Here is a 26816-nt window from a genome sequence, read left to right as displayed (position 1 = left end):
AGCGCAGAAGTGTCATTCTAGGAGAAGAGTTTCTTTGTACATGAAATTAGAAATACTTAAACTCATATCAGAAACTAAATAATGATTTGTTCATTTCTTTAGATGTCTCGGAAATTTAAAAATACTGAAAAGGGTTGAAGAAGGCCACAGTGCCAATTTCCCATACAAGTTGAGTACTGAGTTTTCCCTTCCAGTAGACATGAAAGAATGAACATCTAATTCCCAAAGTAAAGACAGAGTGAGGTTGAGACTTCTATTATATTTTCTTTCTTTTCTCCTTCTTCTCCTTCTCCTTTTCCCCTTCTTATTTTCCTTCATTTCTCGCCTTCCTTCTTCCTTACACCAGAAGTTTAAAGCAGCATTACATTTTTCTGATTCCCAGGCCATATCTTCCATGCAATAATAGACAGCCAATATACAAAGAGGAAAAACAGAGAAAGGTCAAAGCAATTTAGAAAGAGGGTAATTTGCCACTGTTATCAACTCTACTCTTTTGTGTCTGGATTAGGACTTGTAAGTCTTCAATAACATAAGATTGTGGCAATGGTAAGAATACTTGAAATGGCTTTCACAATTCTCATTTTATAATAGAAAAAAATTTCCTCAGTTTAGCCAAATTCTAATCTTAAGATTGTAAAAGATGTTCTGCTTGAAAAGAAAAATACCTTACTTAGGGTGGTGTTATATTATCCTCTTCATATTTCTATGTTTTATTTTGTTTCTTATGCTATAATTTACATCAAGTAAAATTCATAGTTTTAGATATATAATCTATGAATTTTGACAAATTTATGTGAGTGTGTAACCACCCCCATAATCAAGCTACAGACTGTTTCCATCACATCTCACAGTGTCTCCATGCTCCTTGGCATGCAACCCACTAACCCCACGTCCTGGTCCCTGGCACCCACTGGTCTGTTATTTGCCCCTTTGGTTTCCCCTTTTCCAGAATGCCATATAAATGGAATCAAACAGTATGTAGTCTTCCAAGTGCATATTTTTAGACTGATCCATGTTGCTGCTTGTATTGCTAGTACGTTCCTTTTCATTGTTGAGTAGTTTTCCATTGTATATTCCACGTGCAGTTGGAATATGTTTGTACAATTGGACTTTTGAGTCATTTCCAGGTTTTGACAATTATAAATAAGTCTGCCATGAACATTCCTATACGAGTTTTTGTGTGGGCATGTGTTTCATTTCTTTTGGGTAAATACCTAGGAATAGCCTTGGGGAGTTTTATGGTAAGCTCATGCTTAACTTTATAAAAAACTACCAAACTGTTTTCCAAAGTGGATGTACCATTTTGCATTCCCACCAGCAATGTATGAGAGTTTAATTGTTCCATATCCTTGCCAGCATTTGGTACTGTCAGGTTTTTTTTAATGGCTTTTAAAAAATACTCTTTGTTTTTTGTTCCATCTTCTTTCACACAGCATAATTATTTTGAGAGTCATCCAAGTTATTGCAGTACTCCCTTGTATGAATTTCTTACAATTTGTTTATACATTCACCCACTGATGGAATTTGCATTGTTTTCAGCTTTTGAATATTACAAATAAGGCTACTATGACCATTTGTTCTAGTAGATTTTTTTTGCAGATTACATTGGATTTTCTACATCAATGATTATGTCATCTGCAAATAAAGACAGTTCTACTTCTTCCTTTCCAAAATGGATGTCTTTTACTTCTCTTTCTTGCTTGATCGCCCTGGCTAGAACCTCCAGTACAATGTTGAACAGAAGTGGTGAGAGTGAACATCTTTTCTCTCTTCTTTCTGATCTTAAAGGGAAAGAATTCAACCTTTCACTATTAAGTAGGATTATAGTTGTAGCATTTTTATGGATGTCTTTTATTATGCTGAGGAAGTTCCTTTCACTTCCAAGTTTGCTGAGAGATTTTTACTAGGAATGGATGTTGGATTCTGTCAAATGCTTTTCTGTGTCTATCGAGATGACCACATTTTTTCTCTGGTTTGTTAATATGCTGAATTATATTAACTTATTTGAAAATGTTAAACCTACCTTTGCATTCCTGGGATAAGTCCCACCTGGATATAATGTACTGTTCCTTTTATGTATTTTTAGATTTGATTTGCTAAATTCTGTTTAGAATTTTTTCATCTCTGTTCAGGAGTGATATTGATTTGTAGTTTTCTCTTCTTGTAATGTCTTTTTCTGGTTTTGCTATAAGGGTAATACTGGCCTTCAAGAATGTGTTGGGGGGGCTTCCCTAGTGACACAGTGGTTGAGAGTCCGCCTGCCAATGCAGCGGACATGGGTTCGTGCCCCGGTCCAGGAAGATCCCACATGCCGCGGAACAGCTAGGCCCGTGAGCCATGGCCGCTGAGCCTGCGCGTCTGGAGCCTGTACTCCGCAACGGGAGAGGCCACAGCAGTGAGAGGCCCATGTACCGCAAAAAAAAAAAAAAAAAAGAATGTGTTGGGAAGTATTCCTATCTTCTCTTCTTCAATTTTCTGGATGAGTTTGCATTGAATCTGTATTATTTCTTTCTTAAATGTTTGGTGGAACTAACCAATAAAGCCATCTAGATGTGGAATTTGTTTTGTGAAAAGATTTTAAACTACAAATTTCATTTCTTTCATAGATATAGGGCTATTCAGTACTGATTTAGTGCTATTTTGCAAATTCTGATATGTGTTGTGTTCATAAATATTTTCTAATTTCCCTTGTAATTTCTTCTTTGATCCATGAGTTACTTTTTAAAAAAGCTACTTAGTTTCTAAATATTTGGAAATTTTCCAAATCTTTGTTATTGTTTTCTAATTAATTCCACTGTGGTCAGAGAATATATCTTGCATGACCTGAATCCTTTCACATTTACTGAGACTTATTTATGGTCTATTTTGGTAAATCTTCCACGTGCATCTTAAAATAATGCCCAGTCTACTTTGTTCAGTGGAGTGTTCTATAAATGTCAACTACATCAAGATGGTTGATAGTATTTCTCAAAACTTGTACATTTTGTTCTATCAGCTATTGAGAAAAGTAGTAAAATCTCTAACTTACCTATTTTTCTTTGTAATTCTATCATCTTGCTAATTGTTTTCTATTTGTCCCATCTGTCCTTTGTGTCTCTTTTGCTGCTTCCTTTTGGATTCATTAGATATGTTTTTGTGGCTCCATTTTACATCCTGTGTTGGCCTATTAGCTATAACTCTGTTTTATTATTTTAGTGGTTCCTTTAGGGTTTATAGTATAGTCTACCTTCACGTGGTATTATGATACTTTACATTTAGCAAAAGAAACTTACAATAGCATACATCCATTTCACTCCTTTCAATCCTTACTTCCTTTCTCCCCTCTTGGCCTTATGTTTTCATTGTTACAAATTTTACTTACACTTATGTTTGAAGGCCATGGCACATTGTTATTATTTTTGTTTAAAAAACCAAGTATCTTTTTAAGGAGATTTAAATAATAAGAAAAAATATTTTATACATTTATCCATGTAGTTATTATTTCTGACCCACTTATTGATAGCTCCTTTGTGAAAATGTTTTCATCTTAGTATCATTTCCTTTTGACTTTAGGACTTCTTTTAACATTTCTTGTAGTGCAAGTCTGCTGGAGATGACTTCTTTCAGCTTTTGTATATAAATAATTTTATTTTGCCTTCATTTCTGATAATTATTTCTACTGAGTATAGAATTCTAGGTTGACAGTTTTTCCCCCTTTAAACGTTGCTCCACTGTCTTCTCACTTGCTTTGTTTCCAGAGATCAGCTGTCATCTTTGTCTTTGTTCCCACGGGTTTAACGTGACTTTTTCTCTGACTACATTTTTTTTTTTTTTTTTTTGCGGTACACGGGCCTCTCACTGTTGTGGCCTGTCCCGTTGCGGAGCACAGGCTCCGGACGCACAGGCTCAGCAGCCATGGCTCACGGGCCCAGCCACTCCGTGGCATGTGGGATCTTCCTGGACCGGGGCACGAACCGGCGTCCTCTGCATCGGCAGGTGGACTCTCAACCACTGCGCCACCAGGGAAGCCCTCTGACTACTTTTAAGATTTTTTCTTAACCACAGATTTTGAGCAATTTGATTATGATGGGTCTTGGTGTAGATGTCTTAATGTTCCTTGTACTTGGATTTTATTGAGCTTCTTGTATCTGAGATTTTCTAGTTTTTATCAAATTTGGAAAATTTGGGGCCATTTTTTCTCTATATATTTTTATGTCCCCCTCTTTGGGGACTCCAATTACACATAGATTTGACTGCTTGAAGTTGTCCCATAGCTCAATAAAGCTTTTTTTTTCCTCCAGAAAATGGAAAAGGAGGAAACATTCTCCAACATTTAAACAAAAAAAAAACAAATTATTTTTTAGAGCAGCTTTGAGTTCCCTGCAAAATTGAATGGAAAAAGTACAAAGAGTTCTCATATAACCCCTGTCTCCACACACACATAACTTTCCCCACTACTGACATCCCCCACTAGAGTGGGTACACTTGTTATAATTAATGAACCTACATTGACACATTATCTTTGAAAGTCTATAGTTTACATCAGGGTTCACTCTTGGTGTTGTACATTTTATGGGTTTTGACAAACCTATGACACGTATCCATAATTTTAGTATCATATGGAACAGTTTTACTGCGCCTAAAACATTTTATATAGGAAGTTGCAGAGTCACACCTGAGCCGGCTCTACTCTACCACCCCAATCTTATTTATTATTCTCCTCCTCACTCACGCTGCCTTGGCCACACTGGCCTTCTTTGTATTCCTCCAACACATTAAGTGCATTCTCTCCTCTTGTTCTTTGCACTTGCATTGACATCAACTGGAAATCTCTTTGCTTTGATCTTCTCAAAATGGTTTCTTGTTGTCATTCATAGAGGCTGTTCTCATGCCCCATGCAGTCACTTATTAATCATATTACCCTGTTTTGTTGTTGTTAAATAATTATTTTATTTTTGGCTGCATTGGGTTTTCGTTGCTGTGCGCAGGCTTTCTCTAGTTGCGACGAGAGGGGGTTACTCTTCCTTGCGGTGCACGGGCTTCTCATTGTGGTGGCTTCTCTTGTTGAGCACAGGCTCTAGGCGCACAGGCTTCAGTAGCTGTGGCATGCAGGCTCAGTAGTTGTGGCTTGCGGGCTCTAGAGCACAGGCTCAGTAGTTGTGGCACATGGGCTTAGTTGCTCTGTGGCATGTGGAATCTTCCTGGACCAGGGATCGAACCCGTGTCCCCTGCATTGGTAGGCGGATTTTAAACCACTGCAGCACCAGAGAAGTCCCACCCTGTTTTGTTTTGTTTTTTTTAATTTTCGTAGCACTCATCACTATCCAAAGTGACTTTGTTTATTTATTTATTTAATAATTCATTGTCTATTTCTCTTCCACCCCATTCCCTGACACCCATTAGAAGGAAAGGTAGAACCTCATTCACTGCACATAATAACATTCATATGCATATGCACAGGGTCACATAGTAGGTAGTCAGAAATATGAAAAGCAAATGAATAGTTATTATATTTGCCTGAAAATCAGTAATCTTTCTTTATTAAAGGAGTTACATCTTTACTGTACATTTATTTGCTGCCTTCTTTCATGTGACTCACGGGAGACAGGGAGTAGGGTAGGCTGTGTGTGTGTTTGTGTGTGTGTGTGTGTGTGTATAGAACAAACCTTATCTGCTCGGCTCCAAATGGCTTTAGGAGGTGGTTCTCCACTGATGGGAATCTCTAGACGAAGCTTGTTTCCTGCAATTACTGTCACTGTATTGTCAGCATCAAGACCATCCAGTATGATCTTCGGAGGATCTGGAATATTAACCGTGGCCTTTGTTATCAGACGGTTATTTCCATGTGATTATCTGGGTTAGTACTTGGCTAGTGTTAAACATTGGTAGTAACCAATATTTTATCCAGTCAAAAAGGATATAAGCGGAGTCAAAGTAGTTGGTGCCTGGTACCTTGCAAAACTACTTCGTTGTCAAGACCTCTTAAGAATCAACTATTATGATTAGCGATTACTACCAATTCATGTATTTTTCTTTAAATATCACATTTTGAATATAATTCCAAGGTAAGCAAAACCAGAAAAACAAGAACACAACTCTGCAATGATCTCTTTTATCTACTCACCAATAACATGAACTTTGGCAGGCAAAGTAACCGAGTAGGCATCTGGTGCAAATACATAATCACCTTCGTCCTCAACGAGAGCATTGGCTATCACTAATTTGTGGATTCTAAGGAAATGAAAAAACATATTTCTAAGACTTTGCAAAGATTTAGACTGTGTAGGACCCAAACTGAGGAGACACCTGGTTTTATCTTAACTTGTTTAGTGCAGCCTGGAGAGAGACTGAGAATAACGTGATGCCTTAATTATCCTATTTATTGATCCATATTCAGTATTTATTTTGGGCTATATGAAACTATCTCTACAAATACAGCCTGCTTACTATGCAAGAATCTCTTGTTCCTTTTTAAAATCTCATAGCTTAAAAAAGGATAGAAGATAACACCTCACTGATGCCGTATTTTAAGATTCAAGAAATTACCAAGAATAACCTGACTTTGGCTTTTTATGCAAACCTAAGAGCAACAGTTCTTTTTTTAAAAAAAGTTGAGGTCTAGTTGACATACATTATTATATATTTCATGTATACAACATAGTGATTCACAATTTTTAAAGGTTATGCTCCATTTATAGTTATTATAAAGTATTGGCATAAGAGCAATAGTTCTTAACTTTTTTGGCAGCATGAGCCAGTGAATATCTGATGGACACTACGGCTCCTCAATCTGGAGAAAAACAAGTATTTTTGTACACACAGAATTTGCTTACAATTTCAAAGGATTTATGGGGGCCCCTGAAGTTCATTCACAGTCTCCTAAAAATCCATGGATCCTAGTTTAAGAACTCTTCTCCTACATCTTTGCTAGATTCTAGGATATTATGCAAACCGTCCCCCCGCCTCAGCAAAAAAAATTGTGGAAAGGTCATATGACACTTATTGGTTAGGGACAGTGAATCCAATTCAACCAGTTCCTGAACTAGAATTCAGTATCCTCTAAGCTCATGTTTATATGGAAAGACTCAGTCAATGGGTTTTGAAGTAACACAGCACCTCACTGTAAGGTACAGGTACAGGATCACAGGTAGGACATGATGTACAACAGAGGAATCACATATCCTTGCTATTTGAAAGCAAAGAACCGGAAATAGAGCCTCTCCCTATGAGTACTCCCCAAACATCCTTACCAATCATGTAATTTAGGAAGCAGAAGAAGTGAAGATGGGGACCAGCCCTCACTTGGGGACCACCCTAGCTTACTTACCTTCCCCTGTGAACAATCTTTAGATGGTCAGTCTCCTGAATGGGGAGGCCATTTTTAGTCCATTTTCCTGATAAGTTTTCAGATATCTCACACTTCAAGCAGATTTCTTTTCCAAGATTTACAGTCTGATCAGTCAGAGGCGTCAATATCTTCAGAGGTTTTACTGCAGAAATAATAGATGGTTATTAAGTGCCAAATCTAAATTCCAGACAGGCCAAGACGGTGTCATTTCACAATGGTACAGTTTCACTATAATGCTTGTTTTGAAAATGAGAATTTGTTCAATGCAGTTGAAATATTTGGGGACAGAGCATAACACACATTTCACGTTCGATTAAGCATGATTTTATTCATGAGAAAGACTAGGTGAATCCAGAAAACGGCACCCAGCTGAACTGAGTCAGGTAGGACCGCACAGAGCACACACGTACGCCTCAAACATCCACCAGCTGCTTCAGTTCACCCATGTTAAATGCGCCACATCCGTGCACATCTGAGATGACAGCTCTCCATCCAATTTCAAATAACCTCCTTCCACTACTTCACAATAGCTCACAAACTGCAACACTTCTGACACCACTTCCACAAGCAAATTTCAGGTCTTTTTCAAGGTAAAGTGCCGTACTTATTGTAGTATTTATTAACCATTTAACATCTGTAAAACTGTACTACTGTTTTTTTCTTATAACTTATCATTTTATTTTTTAAAAAATGTGTCCCTGACAAAATTGTTGAGTGTTGTGTTCTTAACCCCACTTTCCCCATTAGCCCTATGATTTTTATTGCATGACTTTGTACAGCACAGTAATTTTTAGAAATGCATATGTTACATTACAGCAGGACTGACCGTAATTGCTTTAAACAGATAAGGAGCTGCCTATGGTTGAAAAAACTTTTTGATATTACACTACAATGGCCATCATTCCACAAAACATAAGCAGTGTATTGTGATTACTTCCAAATAATTCAATAATCATATGAATTGCACCTGGACTTAGAAAGAAATAAGGAAGCAGAGTTTCTGCTCTGCATGTATTACCAATCTTCTTGTGAAGTTCGCTATTCTAATTTTCATGGCTAACTGGAAGGGACAGACTCTGCCATTAAGAGCTGACTACCATTAGGGGGCATTTGGAAAAGGACATGAATTCTTTCACGCCTCTAAAGCATATCGGGGGACTTCCCCGGTGGTCCAGTGGTTAAGACTTTGCCTTCCAATGCAAGGGGTGCAGGTTCGATCCCTGGTTGGGGAGCTAAGATCCTACATGTCTCACAGCCAAAAAACCAAAACATAAAAAACAGAAGCAATATTCTAACAAATTCAATAACGACTTAAAAAAATCTTTTAAAAAATTGTTTAAAAAAAATAAAGCGGTCTTCCCTGGTGGCGCAGTGGTTGGGAGTCCGCCTGCCGATGCAGGGGACACGGGTTCGTGCCCCAGTCCGGGAAGATCCCACATGCCGTGGAGTGGCTGGGCCCGTGAGCCATGGCCGCTGAGCCTGTGTGTCCGGAGCCTGTGCTCCACAACGGGAGAGACCACAACAGTGAAAGGCCCGCGTACCCGCAAAAAAAAAAAAAGTGAAAAAAAAAAAAAGCATATCGGCAAATTAGCTTAGTCTTCTCAATTGAGACCCATTAGTTTGAGCAACTTCTCAGCCCAAATGTAATTGAAGAATGTTGAATGTTTATTGAAGAGATAGCAAATTCACCAAACCAAAGGTCACCAAAGGATTAAGCAAACAGGATATCAGGATTTGATATCATATCTAAGTATTTATCATGTATTTATATGGTTTGGGGACTGAAATATTTCTTAACCATTTGGGTAACTTCTCTGGCAGCTGATTTTTATACTTCCTTCCCAATATTGGTATTCTACTATTAAACTGAGAAGTAAGTTCTTAGAGTCCCTGACTGATATGACGTAGACACTCAGCTGGAATGGAATCTAATTTTACATATTTAAAATTGCCACAAGTACAAGCCAAATAGATTGAAACTCTCCTAAAACTGAATTAACAAACACAAGACACTAGTAAAACAGCTTGGAAGACATCCAAGGAAGTCTTACTTACAGTCAACGGTAAGTTTAGCAGATGACTGTCCTCCTGTTGTCATTACAGAATATTCTGCAGTATCAGCCTTTGTTGCTTCTTCTATGACCAAAATGTGTTTTTTGCCTTCAACTTTAATGTAGTGTCTTGATCTTGGACCAGGGACGATTTCCTCACCATTCTTAAACCTGAGTTAAAATAGATTATAAAAAAAAGTTTTATAAAAGACCCTTCAGGAGACAGATACCAGACACTCAAGACCTTTTTGTTGAATTAAAGAATGTATGGATCAATGTATCAATAGATTAATATTGTAACAAGTATTGTCTGAAAAATGACATTAAAAACATAAGCCCACTCTTTCCATTTAAGATCAATCAGATAAAGATGTTAACAATGGATATTACCTACGTTGGGCTCTTGACACACACTAGTAAGAATATCATTTTAATACACTTTAAAGACAGTTGTGATTCTAGGTTAGAATGAACAATCTATCCTGTACCAATTACTAGAGATTCCTGCTGCATAATTTACTCTGTTTCTCAATTAAGATTTTAAGATTCCGAATCGTCTAGTCTTTAATTTTGAGGTTACTCACAGAGAACTTGAGAAAACACTTCTCATCTGACCCCAAAACTATGCTTTTTATTTTTAAGAACTGTTAAAGTAATTGGTAATTCTCAGTCTAAAGTATTTTTCTGAGATACTTAACAATAAAGTTACTAGGAATAACATGAAAAAAGTATTTTTTCTTTTTTTTTTGAAAAAAAGTATATTTTCCATGTAACTTGCCAGTATGGCATAGTGAGAGTAAGCATGGTATAGAGCACCCATGGGCTTTGGAGTCAAACAGACCTGGAGAACCTTGAGCCATCCATTTATTAGTAAGTGCCTATTTCCCTATATCCTTACCAATATAGATTTCTGGATCTTTTTTCAGTTTTCTGTTTCACAGGTGGAAAAAAAACCCAGTATCTTAGTATAGTTTTAGTTAAAACTTCTAACACGAATGAGGTTGAGATCCTTTTCATATCTGCAATTTCCTGTTCTCCAAACTATGAAGGTACTTTTTTTGTCTATTAAAAATGGACAGGGACTTCCCTGGTGGCACAGTGGTTAAGAATCCGTCTGCCAATGTGGGGGACATGGGTCCGAGCCCTGGTCCAGGAAGATCCCACATGCCGCAGAGCAACCAAGCCCGTGCGCCACAACTACTGAAGCCTGCGTGCCTAGAGCCCGTGCTCCTCAGCAAGAGAAGCCACCACCATGAGAAGCCCGTGCACCGCAATGAAGAGTAGCCCCCGCTCGCTGCAACTAGAGAAAGACTGTGTGCAGCAACGAAGACCCAACACAGCCCAAAAAAAAAAAAAAAAAAAAAAAGGACAGACCTCAGGAAAGCTATTTACCATTTTACATGGGCATCATCTTCAGACACCTCACATTCTAATTCCACTCTGTCCCCACAGTACGCTTTTGTATCTTCCAGCTGTTTGGTCACTATAACTGGAGGCTCTAGTGTGAAAAAAACGAAAATCAGAATCATTAAATGTCCAAAAACCTGCCTTGTGATCCTGGGTTTGTTCACAGATGAAAAACCAACAATAAGAAAGTATCATCCATCATAGAGCCATGGTTAGATGGTGGTAGGTAGGAGGTAGGTTTTTTATGATTTTTTCATGGCAAAATAAATAGCTGGCAACCCTGGGTTAGTTTTTCCAATTTTCTAAGAACTCTTCAAATCAAATAAATTATTGTTTTAGAGAGCAGACACATTGTATCAGATATCCTTCTTTTGGCAAATAAGATACCAGATGGTAGGCATTTCTGGGGAAGGAGAACGTATAACACTAAAATTCTCTACTTCTGGTTCTAGACGGATGATAGAGATTGCAGAATTGTCTTTTTAAAAAATTTTTGAACTGAAGTACAGTTGATGTTCAAGATTACAGAGCTGCCTTAATCATAGGTCCTCATAAAGAAAATAAGTGATTCATGGCTTCACTGACACCCTCCAGCTCTTTCACAATGTCTTAGTAAATGATGGTCTTCAGCGATCTCAGTGCCAACGACTGATGCCCTTTACTAATGAAGCTGTTCCAAGAGAAATCTATTTGTGATCAGCTGAGTGTGTGAAATGGTTTTCCAGTAGACTTTATTGGGTTGCAGAAGTTATCACGAGAACAATTATATGGCAAAATACTGCTTGCTTGAGCCAAAACTACAGGGCATTTTTACTCAGGTTTTTTCTCCCTTTGGCTTTTCTAGTCTTCAACGAACCTGACGATTAATTAGGATACACAATAACTGGCAGTACAGAGAGGCTTTAATCCAGAGCCAATCTAACACCCAAGATAAACCATCTCTAGAGGTACTGCCGTCTCTGCTCTGGAGCTCAAAAGCTCACTTCATCATTTCCATTTTGATTATCCCTGAGAGAAGGAGAGCTGCTGGCTCTTAATGGCTACAGTAAGAAATTTCACTTTACCTCTCACAAAGAGCTCAGTGGAGCATTTCTCATCACCAGCTGTCACATAATACTCTGAATCGTCTGTTAGCACACAGTTATTGATAAACATGATTCTTTCACATCCTTTATGTTCAAAGATGTATCTGTTTTAAACAGAAGGAAGATAAACAGAGTCCGTGAACTTGATTTTACTCTTTTCTTTATTGCCAGCAAATTTGGCTTATAATTCAGTAATATTTGAAAGTCAGAAATAGTAATTTTGATCTGCAATTTATGTAGCCATGTCTTACGTAGTTTAATAAACATCAAACATGAAACCAATGACTATCTTTATAACATGTAATGTAACGCATATGCATATTTACACATAATATTTAATTTGTCATTTTCTTTCATGTATGTTTTTCATTTCAAATATAAATCAGTACTCACATATTTGCCAATGAACCAATTGTTGGAAAACAGGGTTGGCTAAGATTTTTAACTCTGTACATTTTAAAAAATGAGCAATTCATCTACTTTATTGAGGGACAGAGACGATCTTTTTCATTGATTCATTGATTTCACTCCTTGCTAGCCCAGTGAGACAGATTTTATTGGGTGAATAAATGATTATACAATTTAAGCAATAATATGAACTTAATCATTAACATAGATGGTAAATTCTATAGAATGTGATTCTCTTAAATGAGCTTAAGAACTAGTGTTATCATATCATAGATATCATCTACTAAGAAAGAAGTTGAGTGTTTGGAAACAAAAACCTGAAATCTAAGGAGATTGCAAAATTTGATTATCTGTGACCTAGATTATGGATGGATATATCAGGGCATCATAACAGAACTAAAGAAAAGTTCTCATTTGGGAAATTCTCAACTTGAAGATTTCAAGAACAAAACAGTAAGCAACATTTTTCTAGATAAAGATAACCAAGTAAAATTATGTTTTTGGGGTTTCCCTGGTGGCGCAGTGGTTGAGAGTCCGCCTGCCGATGCAGGGGACACGGGTTTGTACCCCAGTCCGGGAAGATCCCACATGCCGCGGAGCGGCTAGGCCCGTAAGCCATGGCCGCTGAGCCTGCGCGTCCAGAGCCTGTGCTCCGCAATGGGAGAGGCCATAGCGGGGAGAGGCCCGTGTACCACAAAAAAAAAAATTATGTTTTTGGTAAATTCAGGCTGCTTTCAAGAGATTTTTACCAGACATAAACATTATTATCACAAAGTCACTCTGAGAGCATGACCACATTAAGAAATTGGAATCCACCTAATTGTACCACAGAAGTGACAGATATTCAGGATTAAAGTCTTTTATAAATATGCACGTGGCTCCTGTTAAGTGAAAAAATATATATTGGAGTTGAAAATCTCTCAGACTGAGAAGGATCTCTGTAAAGTAGCTTCGTAATAGACTAGCGATACCATCAGGTATCAGGGATTAGTCTGTTTCCTTCATTTGGGAAAGGGCCAAAAAACAATAAAACACAGGCTTTAGATGCTACTCTGGAAAAACAAGTTATCTAATTATAAGGTGTGATTCCCAGCTGGTATATCAAATATAGATTTCAATTTTTTTCAAAATTTGATTATAAAAGAACTGGGAGAAGTTTGGCAATGCTCTGAAGTAATCACATATAACCTACAGTGACACAAATCCATGGTTAGGAGTCACTTGAAATAGTTTGTATAGAATTAAAACATAAAACAGGGTTTAATTTATATAGTACTATAATTTTGATGGTTCCAAAGTACATGAAAAGTTTTTGCTGTCCCTCTATATGATTTTGTATCATACAGGTATAACTAAAAAGTGCTTTTAGGCATAGAAAATTAAGTCAATTTACTCTTTGATTTGTATAGTTATCACTGATTATTCGCAAATTCCACTTACTTTGTACTGGGTCGAATTTCTTGACCATTTTTATACCATTTCACCTCCAACTTTGGATCCGCCAGTTCCACAGCAAATCTTACCCTGCCTCCTTTATCAACCTGATATGCAGGATCGAGAATTTTTGCAAAAGCTGTAAGAGAGAAGAAGCAAAACTATGTTCACATGCATATGCTATGAATTTGAATAGTCAATATATGTATGAGAACCTAAAGCTAAATAAAAAATTGAGGCTGAAGAAGAAAGAATTAGGAACCTTCCAAATTATCCCTTATATTTTAGGAGTCTGAATCAATTTATAAACCATAAGATGGTTTAAAAATGTAAAGAGAATCCACATGCTTTTGGAAGAAACATAAGAATTATTGAAGAGGCTTCAAAAATGATTATCTTCATTCTTCAGGGAATGTATGATACGAAGTATCCAAATGAAACTTGGACTTGAAGAACATGCTCATTCTAATATGATTATTATCAGGGTCATTGGCATTATCTGTGTACATCTATGTCACAGTTTTTTATCATATAATTTATGAGATACTTTCGATGACTCGTGAGCTTAAATGGAATGCCTTTGACTGACTGAAATAGTAGGCTTGTCAAAGTTTTTGTACTGTGGAAACTTGCCCAAATATTGGCATGTTTAAACACTTGGGTAACCATATCGGGTGTGAGAAGTGAATTCCCCATGCCTCATCAAATGGGTGGAATAATATAACAGTAAAACAAAGAAACATAGAATCTACTCTGCCTAAATAAGCATCACGAATTTGAGAGTGAGGGAGAGATGCAGAGGCTGGAGAAAGGGGCCGCTGAGAAATTGCCAGTAACAGCGGGAATGTTTAATATTCCATTATATAATACATTGTATGTGTCACTGTAATGCACCTTCTGTTACCTTAAACCTTCAGCAGCTGTCTGCTACCCGCTTAGCCTATGATGTGCTGGGCAGTAAACTACTTCACCTGAAGTCAAGTTAACCAAGAGAAGAGTAACCCCTGCAAATTCCACCCCAACTAGTCCGTCCCCAAACCCAGTAGGAAATAGGAAGGATTAATCTCCCCCAGGGGTGCTCACCTGCGCTCTTCTTCTCCACTCTGCGCATGCGCTTGAGCCGCTTGAGCATCCCGCGCAGGTCAGTGATGCCGTACTGGAAGGCGATCTTCTCGTACTCGCTGGGTTTCGCATTCTTCAGCAGCTCCCACACGTCTATCTCAGGTTCTTCCTCCTGCTGTTTCACCTCCCTAACCGGGGAGAACCATTGCCTATTTTAATAGCTGCCCACTGGCCCTTAAAGACAAGGAAGGTCGGAGTATGGTACCGATTTTTCGGGTCAGTGCTACAAGCTCTGTTTAAACCCTGAGTCCTTAAAGCCGAGGGGAAAGTGTACTTTGCCTGAAGTCTCAGGGAAACTTCCAGATTGTCAAAGATCAGATACGTGCACTTATATTAACGCTCTCGTTTTCCTAGTTAAAAACACAATATTAGGGGGAGAGGAGGATACAAGGAAATATCCTTAAGATATGTTTACTTATTTTCAACTTGCTAGTCTAAATAGGAGGTGAGATTTTAAGGAACTTAAAAGAAATGTTTTCCTCTAGGATATCGATATTGAAATAAGGATTAAGAACTAGAAGATTTTAGGTGTTGGTCTGTGAAAGAACAATGCTCTCTTTCTACCTTCATTGGCGTGCATACCCTAGCTCTATGTGGAGATGGTACAAACCCAGCATTTCAAATCTTCGGATTTTGCAAATAGTATTTTCCCTACCATGTAAGTAAATGTGTACATTAACCATTTTTGCTGTTTTTTAATACAAAAAACATTTGAAACTGTGACTAAGCGTTTGTTTTTTGTTTTGGTTTTGGTTTGGTTGTTTTTCATATGATTTTTCTGTATACATATTCTTTTTAAGAGAAAACTATTTTTTTCTAAATTGTCAGAGTAGAAAAAGAGAATGAGATCCAGAAATCTCTCATATTTCATCTTAAAGTATTGTCTTGAACTTTTTTGGAAGCAGGTTGGGTATGAATCATGAAAATATAAATGTGAAACTGTAAAGCAAGTCATTAAGCGTTCCATGAACAAGGCGAAAGTAATTTCTTAGTGTAATTATCAAAATTATGACTCTAAATTTTGATCACTGTCAGAAGAACATATAAAGAACATATATAACTAATATATATACACACATATATATGATTTAAAGTACATACACTTGTCTGTATTTTAAAACCAAAAAATGAAACAAAACTCAGGAATAAACACTTTTAGGGAAAGAGACTTAGTATAAATGCAAAATATAATTCAAATTGATTTCCTTCACTAGCTAAGTAGTCCTAATTTTGTTTAAGCTTAGTTGACTCTTTTTATCAACTAAGGTTAATTTGGAAATGTTATAGTGACTGCTTACTGTGAATAATGCTGGTTTGGATATGATTTTTCCAGGAAAACCGGTCAACACATCTTAAACATCACTGTGAAAACAGATTCATGCTATCATGTTAGCAAATAATGAGTTGCATATGTTTGCATTGTCCAATTAATTACAACCCGCTTCAGAATTTCTTGAGGAAAGACTGGGTTGTAATCATAGGGAAGGGGAGGAGAATATAAATATGAACATAGAGTTTAGGGTGGCATTAGGCAAGGATGACTTCTGCATATCTAATTTCCATTGTTGTGTAAGTCTTTTGCCCAGTAGAGGATGCTGAGGCAAATCTGGGAAATGGAAGGAAGTGAGAGGTCATTGGTCCATCAGTAACCTTTGTGGGAAGGACTAGTAACACCATTAGGAAAACATGCCTCTTAAAGACTCAAGACACAACTATTATCTTCATTTCACTGAAATGGTAATTACACCCTCTATTAACATGGGGAAATTGAAAAGCTGAAGAAAATTGTCCTGAAGTTGAAATATTGGTAATAATTTGCCTGATCTACTATAACCACTGCCTGAAAGCAGTCTAAATTTCAAATATAACATTTAAATATTTTGTAGGAAGTCTTGGAGGATTGCAATTTAAATGTGTATGTGTGTATATATGTATATATTCTCTGTGGGTCTTTCCTTAATCCAGTTTATTATTGCTCTATTTTTGTCACACTAGCCTGAGTCCCCACATTGTTAAACTAAGCCATACTACATTGTGTTCAATTTGTATCTCAACCAAGAAGAATTACATACACATTTCAAGGGTCCTCCTGACATTGATGAAAAGATTTAAAGATATCAAACTAGATTAAAATAGATAACAAGAGGCACAAATAAAACACTGAGATGTACCTAGATGAATGAGGTGAATGTTTATATGAGGAAGCCAGTAATAAAGATCATCATTTTCAGTGTGTTTCTTGAGTCAGTTTTGTTGGTAGATTCATAAAACCAATCATCCTCACCATTTTTTTCTCATTAAAACACCAAAATACACCCCACTCTACTACGACCTTAATCCTAATATAAACACCAATGACCTCTTGCCTCTTCCTTCTTCCTTTCCTCTCCATCACTTCACTGAATCCCAAATTGCAAGGAGATGGATTCATTATTTTGTACTGGAACGTGAGGTCAAGGCTGCCATCTGTAGCGTCTCCTTTACTCATTCAGAACATATCTATACTTACTGTGGTGGCTGCACGTGACCCTATCTGCATGGCTACATTAAGTTTCAGTAGGAAGAAAAAGCCAAATTTCTATAGGCACTACTGATTCCTTTCCAAGCATGGGGATAGACCTATATAACATTTACAGTACTTCCATCTACATCGAAATTTCTATAACTTGACACTCCTAGTGAAATATAGAGCAGTTATAGAAATTTTATGTAGAATAAACTTTTAAGTATTTATATAGGTCAAGTCCCATAACAAGATACTGCCCAAAAGACTGACTGTGATTTATCTAATGTCTATTTGAAATAGGCTGACTTTGTTCAGGGCAGGGAGATCTTTTGTTGTATAAAGATGTTGGTTGTGGGCTTCCCTGATGGCGCAGTGGTTGAGAGTCTGCCTGCCGATGCACGGGACACGGGTTCGTGCCCCGGTCCGGGAAGATCCCACATGCCGCGGAGCGGCTGGGCCCGTGAGCCATTGCCGCTGAGCCTGCGCGTCCGGAGCCTGTGCTCCGCCACGGGAGAGGCCACAACAATGAGAGGTCCGCGCACCGCAAAAAAAAAAAAAAAAAAAAAAAAAGATGTTGGTTGTAATGATATTTATACTCATAGGGATTTTGCCACAGACTCTCAGAGGAGTAGAAATGGTAACCACATGTCATCACCACAATGAAAACACATGCAATTCACAAATTAGTAGGCAAACACAATGATTTCTAAAGTTATACCAGTGGACTAGTATATAGTATATTAAATGAATATAGTCTTATGATAACAATCTAATTATGAGTCAAAATAATAATTAGGGGATGTAAAGAAAATGAGAACTGGAGACATGTTGACTGCCCATTTTTTTCTAGTAATTTTTTTTTCTTTAGTCATTTTGATCATTAATGAGATTTCTTTTACTCTGCAAACTATTGGTAGAACTAGTCTGTTCTTTTTTCTTTCTTTTTCCTTTTAATCAGACTTGGCACCTAATAATCTACTGTATTACATTTTTAATGATTGATCGTGTGTGTGTGTGTATGTGTATTTTGTCACTTTACGAATATAAATTCTTCAAGGGAAAATGTCACATTTTGGGGGGAAGTGGATATTTATTTGACACCTGTACGAGCCAGGCCTTTTACATTTGACTTAATTCTCACAATAATTCTCTTAAGTAGTTTTATTCTCCACATTTACAGATGTGGAAAACAAGTCTCAGGGAGGACATATAATTTGACCAAAGTCATGCACAGTAATTAGTAAATGGGAGAGTTGAGACTCAAATCCATGTTTTAACCACTACCTTTTCCTTTCCACAAATATGTATCTATCTCTTTCTATGTGCCAAATGCTAGAAGGCACTGGATTTCTTTTCCTCACATCACCTAGTATTATATTCTACACAAAGAGCATTTAGTATTTTCCTGGTTGAGTAAATGCAGGAAAAAAAAAAACCCAAAAAACAAAAAACCTCTCTTGTCTTCCTAAAGTTTCAATTTGTGCTATAAATGTCCGAGGCGCCAACTTTTGAGGCAGATTCAGAGTGGCGTTTCTTATGTGGAGTCACAGGAAATGTGCTGACTCAGAAAAGGGAAACTTGGATTTAGGTCCCTGCCCTTCCTCTAACTAGCTGTGTGACTTGGGGTAAGTCACTCAACATCTCTGGTCTTTGGTTTCTCACCTGTAGAACAGGAAGAGTGAGGCTCACTTAAGGTCACTTCATATACTATTGCTTTAAATACATCTGGGGAATTAATAAATATTATTGAGACTAATGATTATTTGAAGTATCCAGAGAAGGAAAAATGTTTTTGATACTGCCAAAGTCTACTGATTGGCTAATATCCATTTGGTTATTAATAAATGACACCTGTTAATATTTCTGTTCTCAACCTAAATGTTTAGAGCTGGGGGTGAATTTTTCATTCACAGGGACTTGAATAAAGTCATCCAACTAAACTGAGAATGAACACAAGCCCATTTATTACTATTTGTAATTTGTTTTGAAGCATTTCTATCTATACTTACGATTTTTTAGTAACCACAGAAAGCAGTAAAAATAATAAAAAGTGAATCTAAAATGCTAAATGAAAACTGTTATCAATATTATATATCATTAATTTAGAATTATAGTTTTACTGTTTATTCACAAGTTTGGTAGATAAACACAATCCCAGCAAAACTCATTTTCTTTTTGTTGCTTCTGTGCTACAGTAAATATCTAGATATGTATATCTTTATATATAACACATATATAATATAGTATATTTATGATTATGTATATGCATATTTATGGGCAGAAATTCTATAAAATGGTTGTATATTAAATATCCATAATGAAAATCTATAAATTTTATTGCCAGAGAGTACAAAGTTAAGGGAGTGTGAGTGATAATACTAAGCACATCTCCATTTTACTACTATATTTTATCTCGTCTAAAAGTGCACATTTTTGGACATTTTAAACATCTCTGAAATAAGGATGTACCTTACAGTCAATAGTATGTCATAATAAACAATTTGGAGCAATTTTTTTCATTGCTTAGTGATTTATAAAATACAGGTATATATTAACATGAATGGTGTCTTAGATTTGATGAAATATAGTAAATCACCAATACTATGTTAAAGTATATATACATATATATATATATATATATATATACTTGCTGAGACTTCCACCAAAAGACTTCTACCAAAATTTTGAAATTGATTTTTCAGTCAAATATCAAAAGCAGAAGGATGGAGCCTTTATTTATTCAATCGTGACAAGGAATCATGATTGAAATAATAGAAATCATGAGAGAAATAAAAAGTATTCAGGTATTTAAGTCTCTGTCTCAGTTTTCAGATTTCCTCATCCCCTTCGTAGAAAGTATGTGAAGACTCATGAAACATTTAAAAAGAAAGTAAAAGCATCAGCTAAAATCTTTAACAGATTAGTATGCAGTTGTTTCTCTGTCTCTTTCTTAGTCAACGCTGTTATAGTATTCCATAAACAAAACACATTTTAAGAAATGAGAAATTCTTTGAAAAACATCTACTTTAAACTTGACTCCTCTGAGTGGGTATCTAAAAGATTTCCAGGCCAAAGCGCCTCACTCCATCACTGGATTCTCACCTACGTTTCAGGAGACCACTAAAGTCAAGTTCCCCTGCATCCTCTTGACCTTCTCCACTGTCATTAACAAAAGAAAAGCAAATCCGGGTTTAATGCTGAGACACATACACAAGTTTCCCCCAAACACTCTACACATAACGTATATGCAATTTTGTACTAGCACACAAGTCATAGGACTAAACCAACACAAACACTTTCTTTTCACACAAGTGACATTTTAAGTTTTGGAGAATGTACTTGTGGAAAAGTGAACATGAGGAGCTTGTGTTACTCTACGATTTCAGAAGGCACATTTTTGTAGATTGCATATATAAAAGTGCTTGGATTTGTGTTAAAATAGAGTAACACAAATGCACTTAAGCCAAGCAACACAAAGTACTTTGTTTTTGCAAGTTGGGGGTGCTGGAAACATACCTGTGTAAAAAGCAAAGGACTTTTGCTGATCTCTGTTATTCATGTCAGACAGAGATTGGCTTGGAGGACGAAGTGTACCAGTGTCAAACATATAAGTACAAAACTTATATTCAAAGGTAACCTCTTTGTGTCCATCAATAGATTAATCAGATAATGTGATACCAAAATAACAAAAATGGAGATAGTGCAGAGCTTTTTAAAAGATGCATTCCTTTCTCTTTTAAAGAGAAAGGATTATAAGCTTTTTATTTTCTTATTAATATTTATACCTTTTAAAACGTATTTTCCAAAAATTGTCTTGGAATTGTTGAGCCCTTTACTAGGAGTTTTGAAAAGTGCTTTCCTATAGAGAAATGCATCTTAATTTAGGCATGCACCCACCTTCATGATTTCATATAAACTCTAAATATAATAGAAGCTATGGCGCTGACATTTAAACGGCACTACATATTTACTTACGTGTTTCATTTTTTAATGAAGATTTTGTTTCCTGCTCTTTACATATGTTAGTTATGGTTTCTAAGAAAAGAGTCTGTGGGTTTAAAAACAGTGTGTATAACATGTAAGTTATAAGAATTGAGCTCAAATAATGTGTTTTCAAAATTTCTCTAATAGCACGTATTTGGAGAAGACCTTTTGACATAAACACAGCTCTATTCTCTCAAAGCCCAAAACTTAGTAGATTACGTCTTCCTCTCTTAAAATAGACTTATACATAGGATGAATGTAGTTTTAGATCTATGCATTTGCTGAACGTGGGGTGAAGGGAAGGTAAGAGATTTTGAAAGTTATGACATAAAAAAATACAGTTGGGGATTCCCTGGTGGCGCAGTGGTTGAGAGTCCACCTGCCGATGCAGGGGACACGGGTTCATGCCCTGGTCGGGGAAGATCCCACATGCCGCGGAGCGGCTGGGCCCATGAGCCATGGCCGCTGGGCCTGCGCGTCCGGAGCCTGTGCTCCGCCATGGGAGAGGCCACAACAGTGAGAGGCCCGCGTACCGCAAAAAAAAAAAAAAAAAAAAAAAAAAAAATACAATTGACTGATCAGGAAGTATTAAATATCTTTTAAAAGTAATTACAATTTTCATTTGTTCAAAATTTAGGAGGGAACTATGACTTTTATTAACAGACTAGATCATTGTTTTATGCTAGTTTCAGATGACTTTCCTTATTCAACAACACTGTTATGTGGATTCAGTCTTAAGAACAAAACATTTGCTCTCATGAATGAATTTGTATTTTGGAAGAATTAAGTACAGAGCGTAAAATAATGGCAGGAAAAGGCTAGTCACATTTCTCATAGGCTAGAAAATTCTTTTCATTTTTCTTCTTTGACCCCCTGATGTTTCAGCCTTGGCAGCTGCAAAATAAATCAAGTAAGTATCTATATTTTGCCTTTCTACAATGTTCTTTATTCCAGCAGACTCAGTGGTCTTTCATTTAGGATAATTCCACATTTAAATAGTGCTAACTTCAGTAAGTAGCTACTTAATTGCAGTTTTCTGGGCACATGGTTTAATTGCTCCATACGTGATTTCTAGATAAAAGGCAATGTAAGTTTTCTGATATCACTTAACTGATGCTATATGAGATGTGTATTGTTATATATTTTTGTGGGCCATTTGGTAGAAAATAATGCAATTAAGGAAGAAGCCTCATAGACCCATACAATGGGAGTTTCCTATAACAAGAATATTCTAAAAAATGATCAGCATATTACACGAGTTGGCACATTAAACCCACAGCTTCTCTTGAACACTAACTTTTGACTATTTAGCACGTTTGACTTCAGTGAAGAGTCGATCTCACTTGGAATATTGAGTGTGGAGGAAGGGAAAGTGTGTTTTGAAAGTCTTCCACTTTCATGTTATACAAAAGCTACCTAGATTACCCTTTTGAAGTTACCTTCTCTTGAAAGCAGATCTGATGTCAATGTTTGGAGTAGTCCCAGTAGATTCTTTGAAAGGAAAGAAAACAATAAAATAAATACCCATTAAGAAGGCAGTTTTGTGTTCAGTTCCTTTCCAGGCTGTGGGGATTCTTCAGATGGAAGGAATGCCAGATGAAGGGGGGATGGTTCTCCTCCCAATGGCTGAGCTGCAGAGGCATCACACCTCATCCCCCCTCACACAGAATCAATGAAAGGACTTTAGGAGTTACCGTATCCAGTTGTCATTCCACCTGTATGCCCGTTAGAGTCACCTAAGGAGCTTAAAAAATGTCAGCTTCTTGATCTCCCTGCTGGAGATCTTGATTCACCAGATCAGGGATGGGCTCCCAGAAATCAATATTCTGAAAACGCCCCTCAGGTGATTCTCAGAGATGCCTGGCCAGGTTGAAGAAGCAGTGGTCAGGACCAAATTCCCACTTACAGAAATCTCGACAGCACCACCACCCATGGTCACCCAGCCTCTGCTTGACAACTCTCAGACTGGGACCCTCACAACCTTCTGTTGTGCCTCTCTATAGCTTTAAGGAAAGAGCTTGTGCTAATGTGAAGACAAAATTCACCTTCTCTTAATTTCCACCTTTTGATTCTAATCTGCCTAAACACTTCTCAAGGACATGGATAATGGCCTTTTCCTTCTGTGTGACAGCCCTTCCCCTATTTACAATGGGTCATAAATGCCTGGCCTCCTTCATCTACACATTCAAGCTGAATGGGGGCATAGTTCCTGGATTCTTCAATCTCCCAGTTACCCTACTCCAGGAGGGATCCCAGTGGAGGTATGGTACCCATGGCCAGAGGCATTACTTCAAATGTGGAACAAGTAGCGTGTTACAGAGAGTGGTATCACTTCCTAAACCTAGATCCTATAACACTTGTAACGCTCTGGTTTTAAATTACCTCAGCTTTGTCTTTTGTAGCTACATCACACTTTGGATTCATTTTAAGTTTATGATGTTTGCTGCCAAGTCAACTTTCCCTGTGTATACTTATCGAAGTATTGTCTTTTCCCCTATGTACATATATAGCTTTAATTATTCCTATTAAATTCACTCTTGGCAGTACACAGAACATATAGATGAAGAACTTCCACATCTGACATCAGTCCTTATGAGAGGAATCCTCCCTTCTACCTGGGTACCCTGGCATCTTCATCCCATATTAACTTATCCCAAACCTGAGTGGGAATAAGAGGACCAAACGAAACAGGTACATTCAGTAGCAGCAAAAAAAGTCATTGGCCCTTATCTGAGAGATTAAATAGCATGGATAGCATGGATAAGGGACATTTACAATACATTCCTCCAAATTCTGTTTGTAAATTGTCTCATAACAATTTAATTCAGCAGGCTTGCTGAGACTACCACAATCAGAAACACACACAGTTTTAAAGGAAATTTTATTTCCAAAATCTCATACTAATAAATGGCCTTATTCTCCTCTATCCTCTCATACCTCATAAACATAAAAAAATTAAACTTATCCAGACTAGAAGTCTGTCTTACCATGTACTTCAAGATCGAAGGAACAGCTGTCAAACTTATCCTTATAGGTGACCTCGCATCTGTAGTTTCCGGCATAGTTCTCTTTAGCCTGGATGATCTGCATCTCAAATGTGTACACCTGCAATGAAATGTATCCGGACATATTTCAGCCCTACCTTGCCGACAGAAAGAGGCCATCACATTGCAGTGATTTTCCCAGTTCCTCAGCATTGGCTTAAAGACGTGTCTGTATCTGGGGATTCCGGTACAATGTTCTCAGTATGGGAGGGGTCAAGGCAATGCTCCGAAGCCCCTGGGGACAGCAGGGCAACGCATTAGAGTGTAAACACTAGGAATGGGAACTCCAGCAGACGTTCTGGGACTGAAGTCTCTCAAAGATGAACCGAAAATGACCTTTTACGCACACAGAGGAATGAGCTGGCTGAGCCCCTGCGGCAGGAGGTCAGGGTCATACCCGACTGTGCCTTTCGAAGGTTTCCTTCAGCTGGAGGTGCTTCCCAGCTTTGCTGGCCAGGTCCATCCATTTCCCTTTGAACCATTTGATAGTGGGCTTTCTAAGAAGATCTTCGGCCTTGACTTTGGCTATAAAGGTGATACTTCCACCTAAGAAAAAAGCACAAGTAATTCAGACTGTGGTTTTAAAATTGTCATTTGTTTTGCTCTTGGATGGAAGAAGTTAGACAGGAATACACTGCATAACCTATGATGTTAATGGCACTGCTGGAATTGAACAATTAAAGGGCCCTGATTTTTTTTTTTTGAGTACCCTAGTTATTAGGATACTCTAACTGCTTCTGCTTTTGAGGTTTATGGAGCAGAAAAAGAGCAATGGGGAAATCAGTGGAAATAATTTTTGTTTGGAATTCAAGCAAAAGTAATATGTATAAAATAACATATACAGGCATACCTCATTGTATTGCACTTTGCTTTATTGTACTTCAAAGATAGTTTTTCTTTAATTTCTGAATTTTATTTTATTTTTTATACAGCAGATTCTTATTAGTTATCTATTTTATACATATTAGTGTATATATGTCAATCCCCATCTCCCAATTCATCTCACCACCACTCCTCCACTTTCCCTCCTTGGTGTCCATACGTTTGCTCTCTACATCTGTGTCTCTATTTCTGCCTTTCAAACCAGTTCTTCTGTACCATTTTTCTAAATTCCACATATATGCATTAATATACGATACTTGTTTTTCTCTTTCTGATTTACTTCACTCTGTATGAGTCTCTATGCCCATCCACGTCTCTAAAAATGACCCAATTTCATTCCTTTTTATGGCTGAGTAATATTCCATTGTATATATGTACCACATCTTCTTTATCCATTCGTCTCTCAATGGGCATTTAGGTTGCTTCCATGACCTGGCTATGGTAAATAGTGCTACAATGAACATTGGGGTGCAGGTGTCTTTTTGAATTATGGTTTTCTCTGGGTATATGCCCAGGAGTGGGATTGCTGGGTCATATGCTAATTCTATTTTTAGTTTTCTAAGGAACCTCCATACTGTTCTCCATAGTGGCTGTATCAATTTACATTCCCACCAACAGTGCAAGAGGGTTCCCTTTTCTCCACACCCTCTCCAGCATTTGTTGTTTGTAGGTTTTCTGATGATGCCCATTCTTACTGGTGTGAGGTGATACCTCACTGTACTTTTGATTTGCATTTCTCTAATAATTAGTGATGTTGAGCAGCTTCTCATGTGCTTCTTGGCCATCTGTATGTCTTCTTTGGAGAAATGTCTATTTAGGTCTTCTGCCCATTTTTTTGATTGGGTTGTTTGTTTTTTAAATATTGAGCTGCATGAGCTCTTTATATATTTTGGAGATTAATCCCTTGTCGATCACTTCATTTGTCTACAAATTGAAGGTCTGTGGCAACCCTGCATCAGGCAAGTCTATTGGTGTCATTTTATCCAACAGTATTTGTTCACTTCAGGTTTCTGTGTCACATTCTGGTGATTACTGCAATATTTCAAACTTTATCATTATTATTGTATTTGTTATGGTGATCTGTGATCAGTGATCTTTGATGTTACTATTACAAAAAGATTACAACTCACTGAAGGTCTCAGATAACAGAATTTCTTACCAAGAAAGTATCTTTAATTAAGGTACGTACATTATTTTTTAGACACAACACTATTGCATACTTAATAGACTATAGTATAGTGTAAGCATAACTTTTGTATGCACTAGGAGACCAAAAAATCCTTGGGACTTGTTTTAGTATGATATTTGCTTTACTGTGGTAGTCTGGAACCAAATCCACAGTATGTTCAAGGTATGCATAAATATGAAAAATATGAAATAAAAAAATTGGAAAACACACACACAATACACATATATATGTATACATATATGTATATAATATATATATATACACACATAGATTTTTTCCATCCTTCTTATTAGGCAAGATAATGACAAGTCTGGAATCATAAGAATATGACTAAATGAAACTGATCTTTTTGATGTAAACACTCCTGTCTTTTTTTT

The 26816-nt window shown here is 37.1% G+C and overlaps 1 protein-coding gene across 1 annotated transcript in view; it reads right to left on the bottom strand.

Moving 5' to 3' along the window:
- Positions 1-26816, bottom strand: part of MYBPC1 (myosin binding protein C1) — a 95842-nt gene that overhangs the window by 31096 nt on the left and 37930 nt on the right. The window contains exons 7-18 of the mRNA XM_060025468.1: positions 24766-24914; positions 24312-24429; positions 22764-22815; positions 20443-20499; positions 14796-14962; positions 13719-13851; positions 11850-11974; positions 10771-10876; positions 9383-9549; positions 7307-7469; positions 6104-6210; positions 5646-5779 (exon numbers count right to left, since the gene is read on the bottom strand). Of these exons, the coding sequence (XP_059881451.1) occupies positions 5646-5779; positions 6104-6210; positions 7307-7469; positions 9383-9549; positions 10771-10876; positions 11850-11974; positions 13719-13851; positions 14796-14962; positions 20443-20499; positions 22764-22815; positions 24312-24429; positions 24766-24914 (1478 nt within the window). The remainder of the gene's footprint in view (positions 1-5645; positions 5780-6103; positions 6211-7306; positions 7470-9382; positions 9550-10770; positions 10877-11849; positions 11975-13718; positions 13852-14795; positions 14963-20442; positions 20500-22763; positions 22816-24311; positions 24430-24765; positions 24915-26816) is intronic.

The sequence above is a fragment of the Delphinus delphis genome, chromosome 11 (genome assembly GCF_949987515.2).
Source record: "Delphinus delphis chromosome 11, mDelDel1.2, whole genome shotgun sequence".
Classification (NCBI taxonomy): Eukaryota; Metazoa; Chordata; class Mammalia; order Artiodactyla; family Delphinidae; genus Delphinus; species Delphinus delphis.
This window is presented reverse-complemented; position numbering and strand designations above follow the sequence as displayed.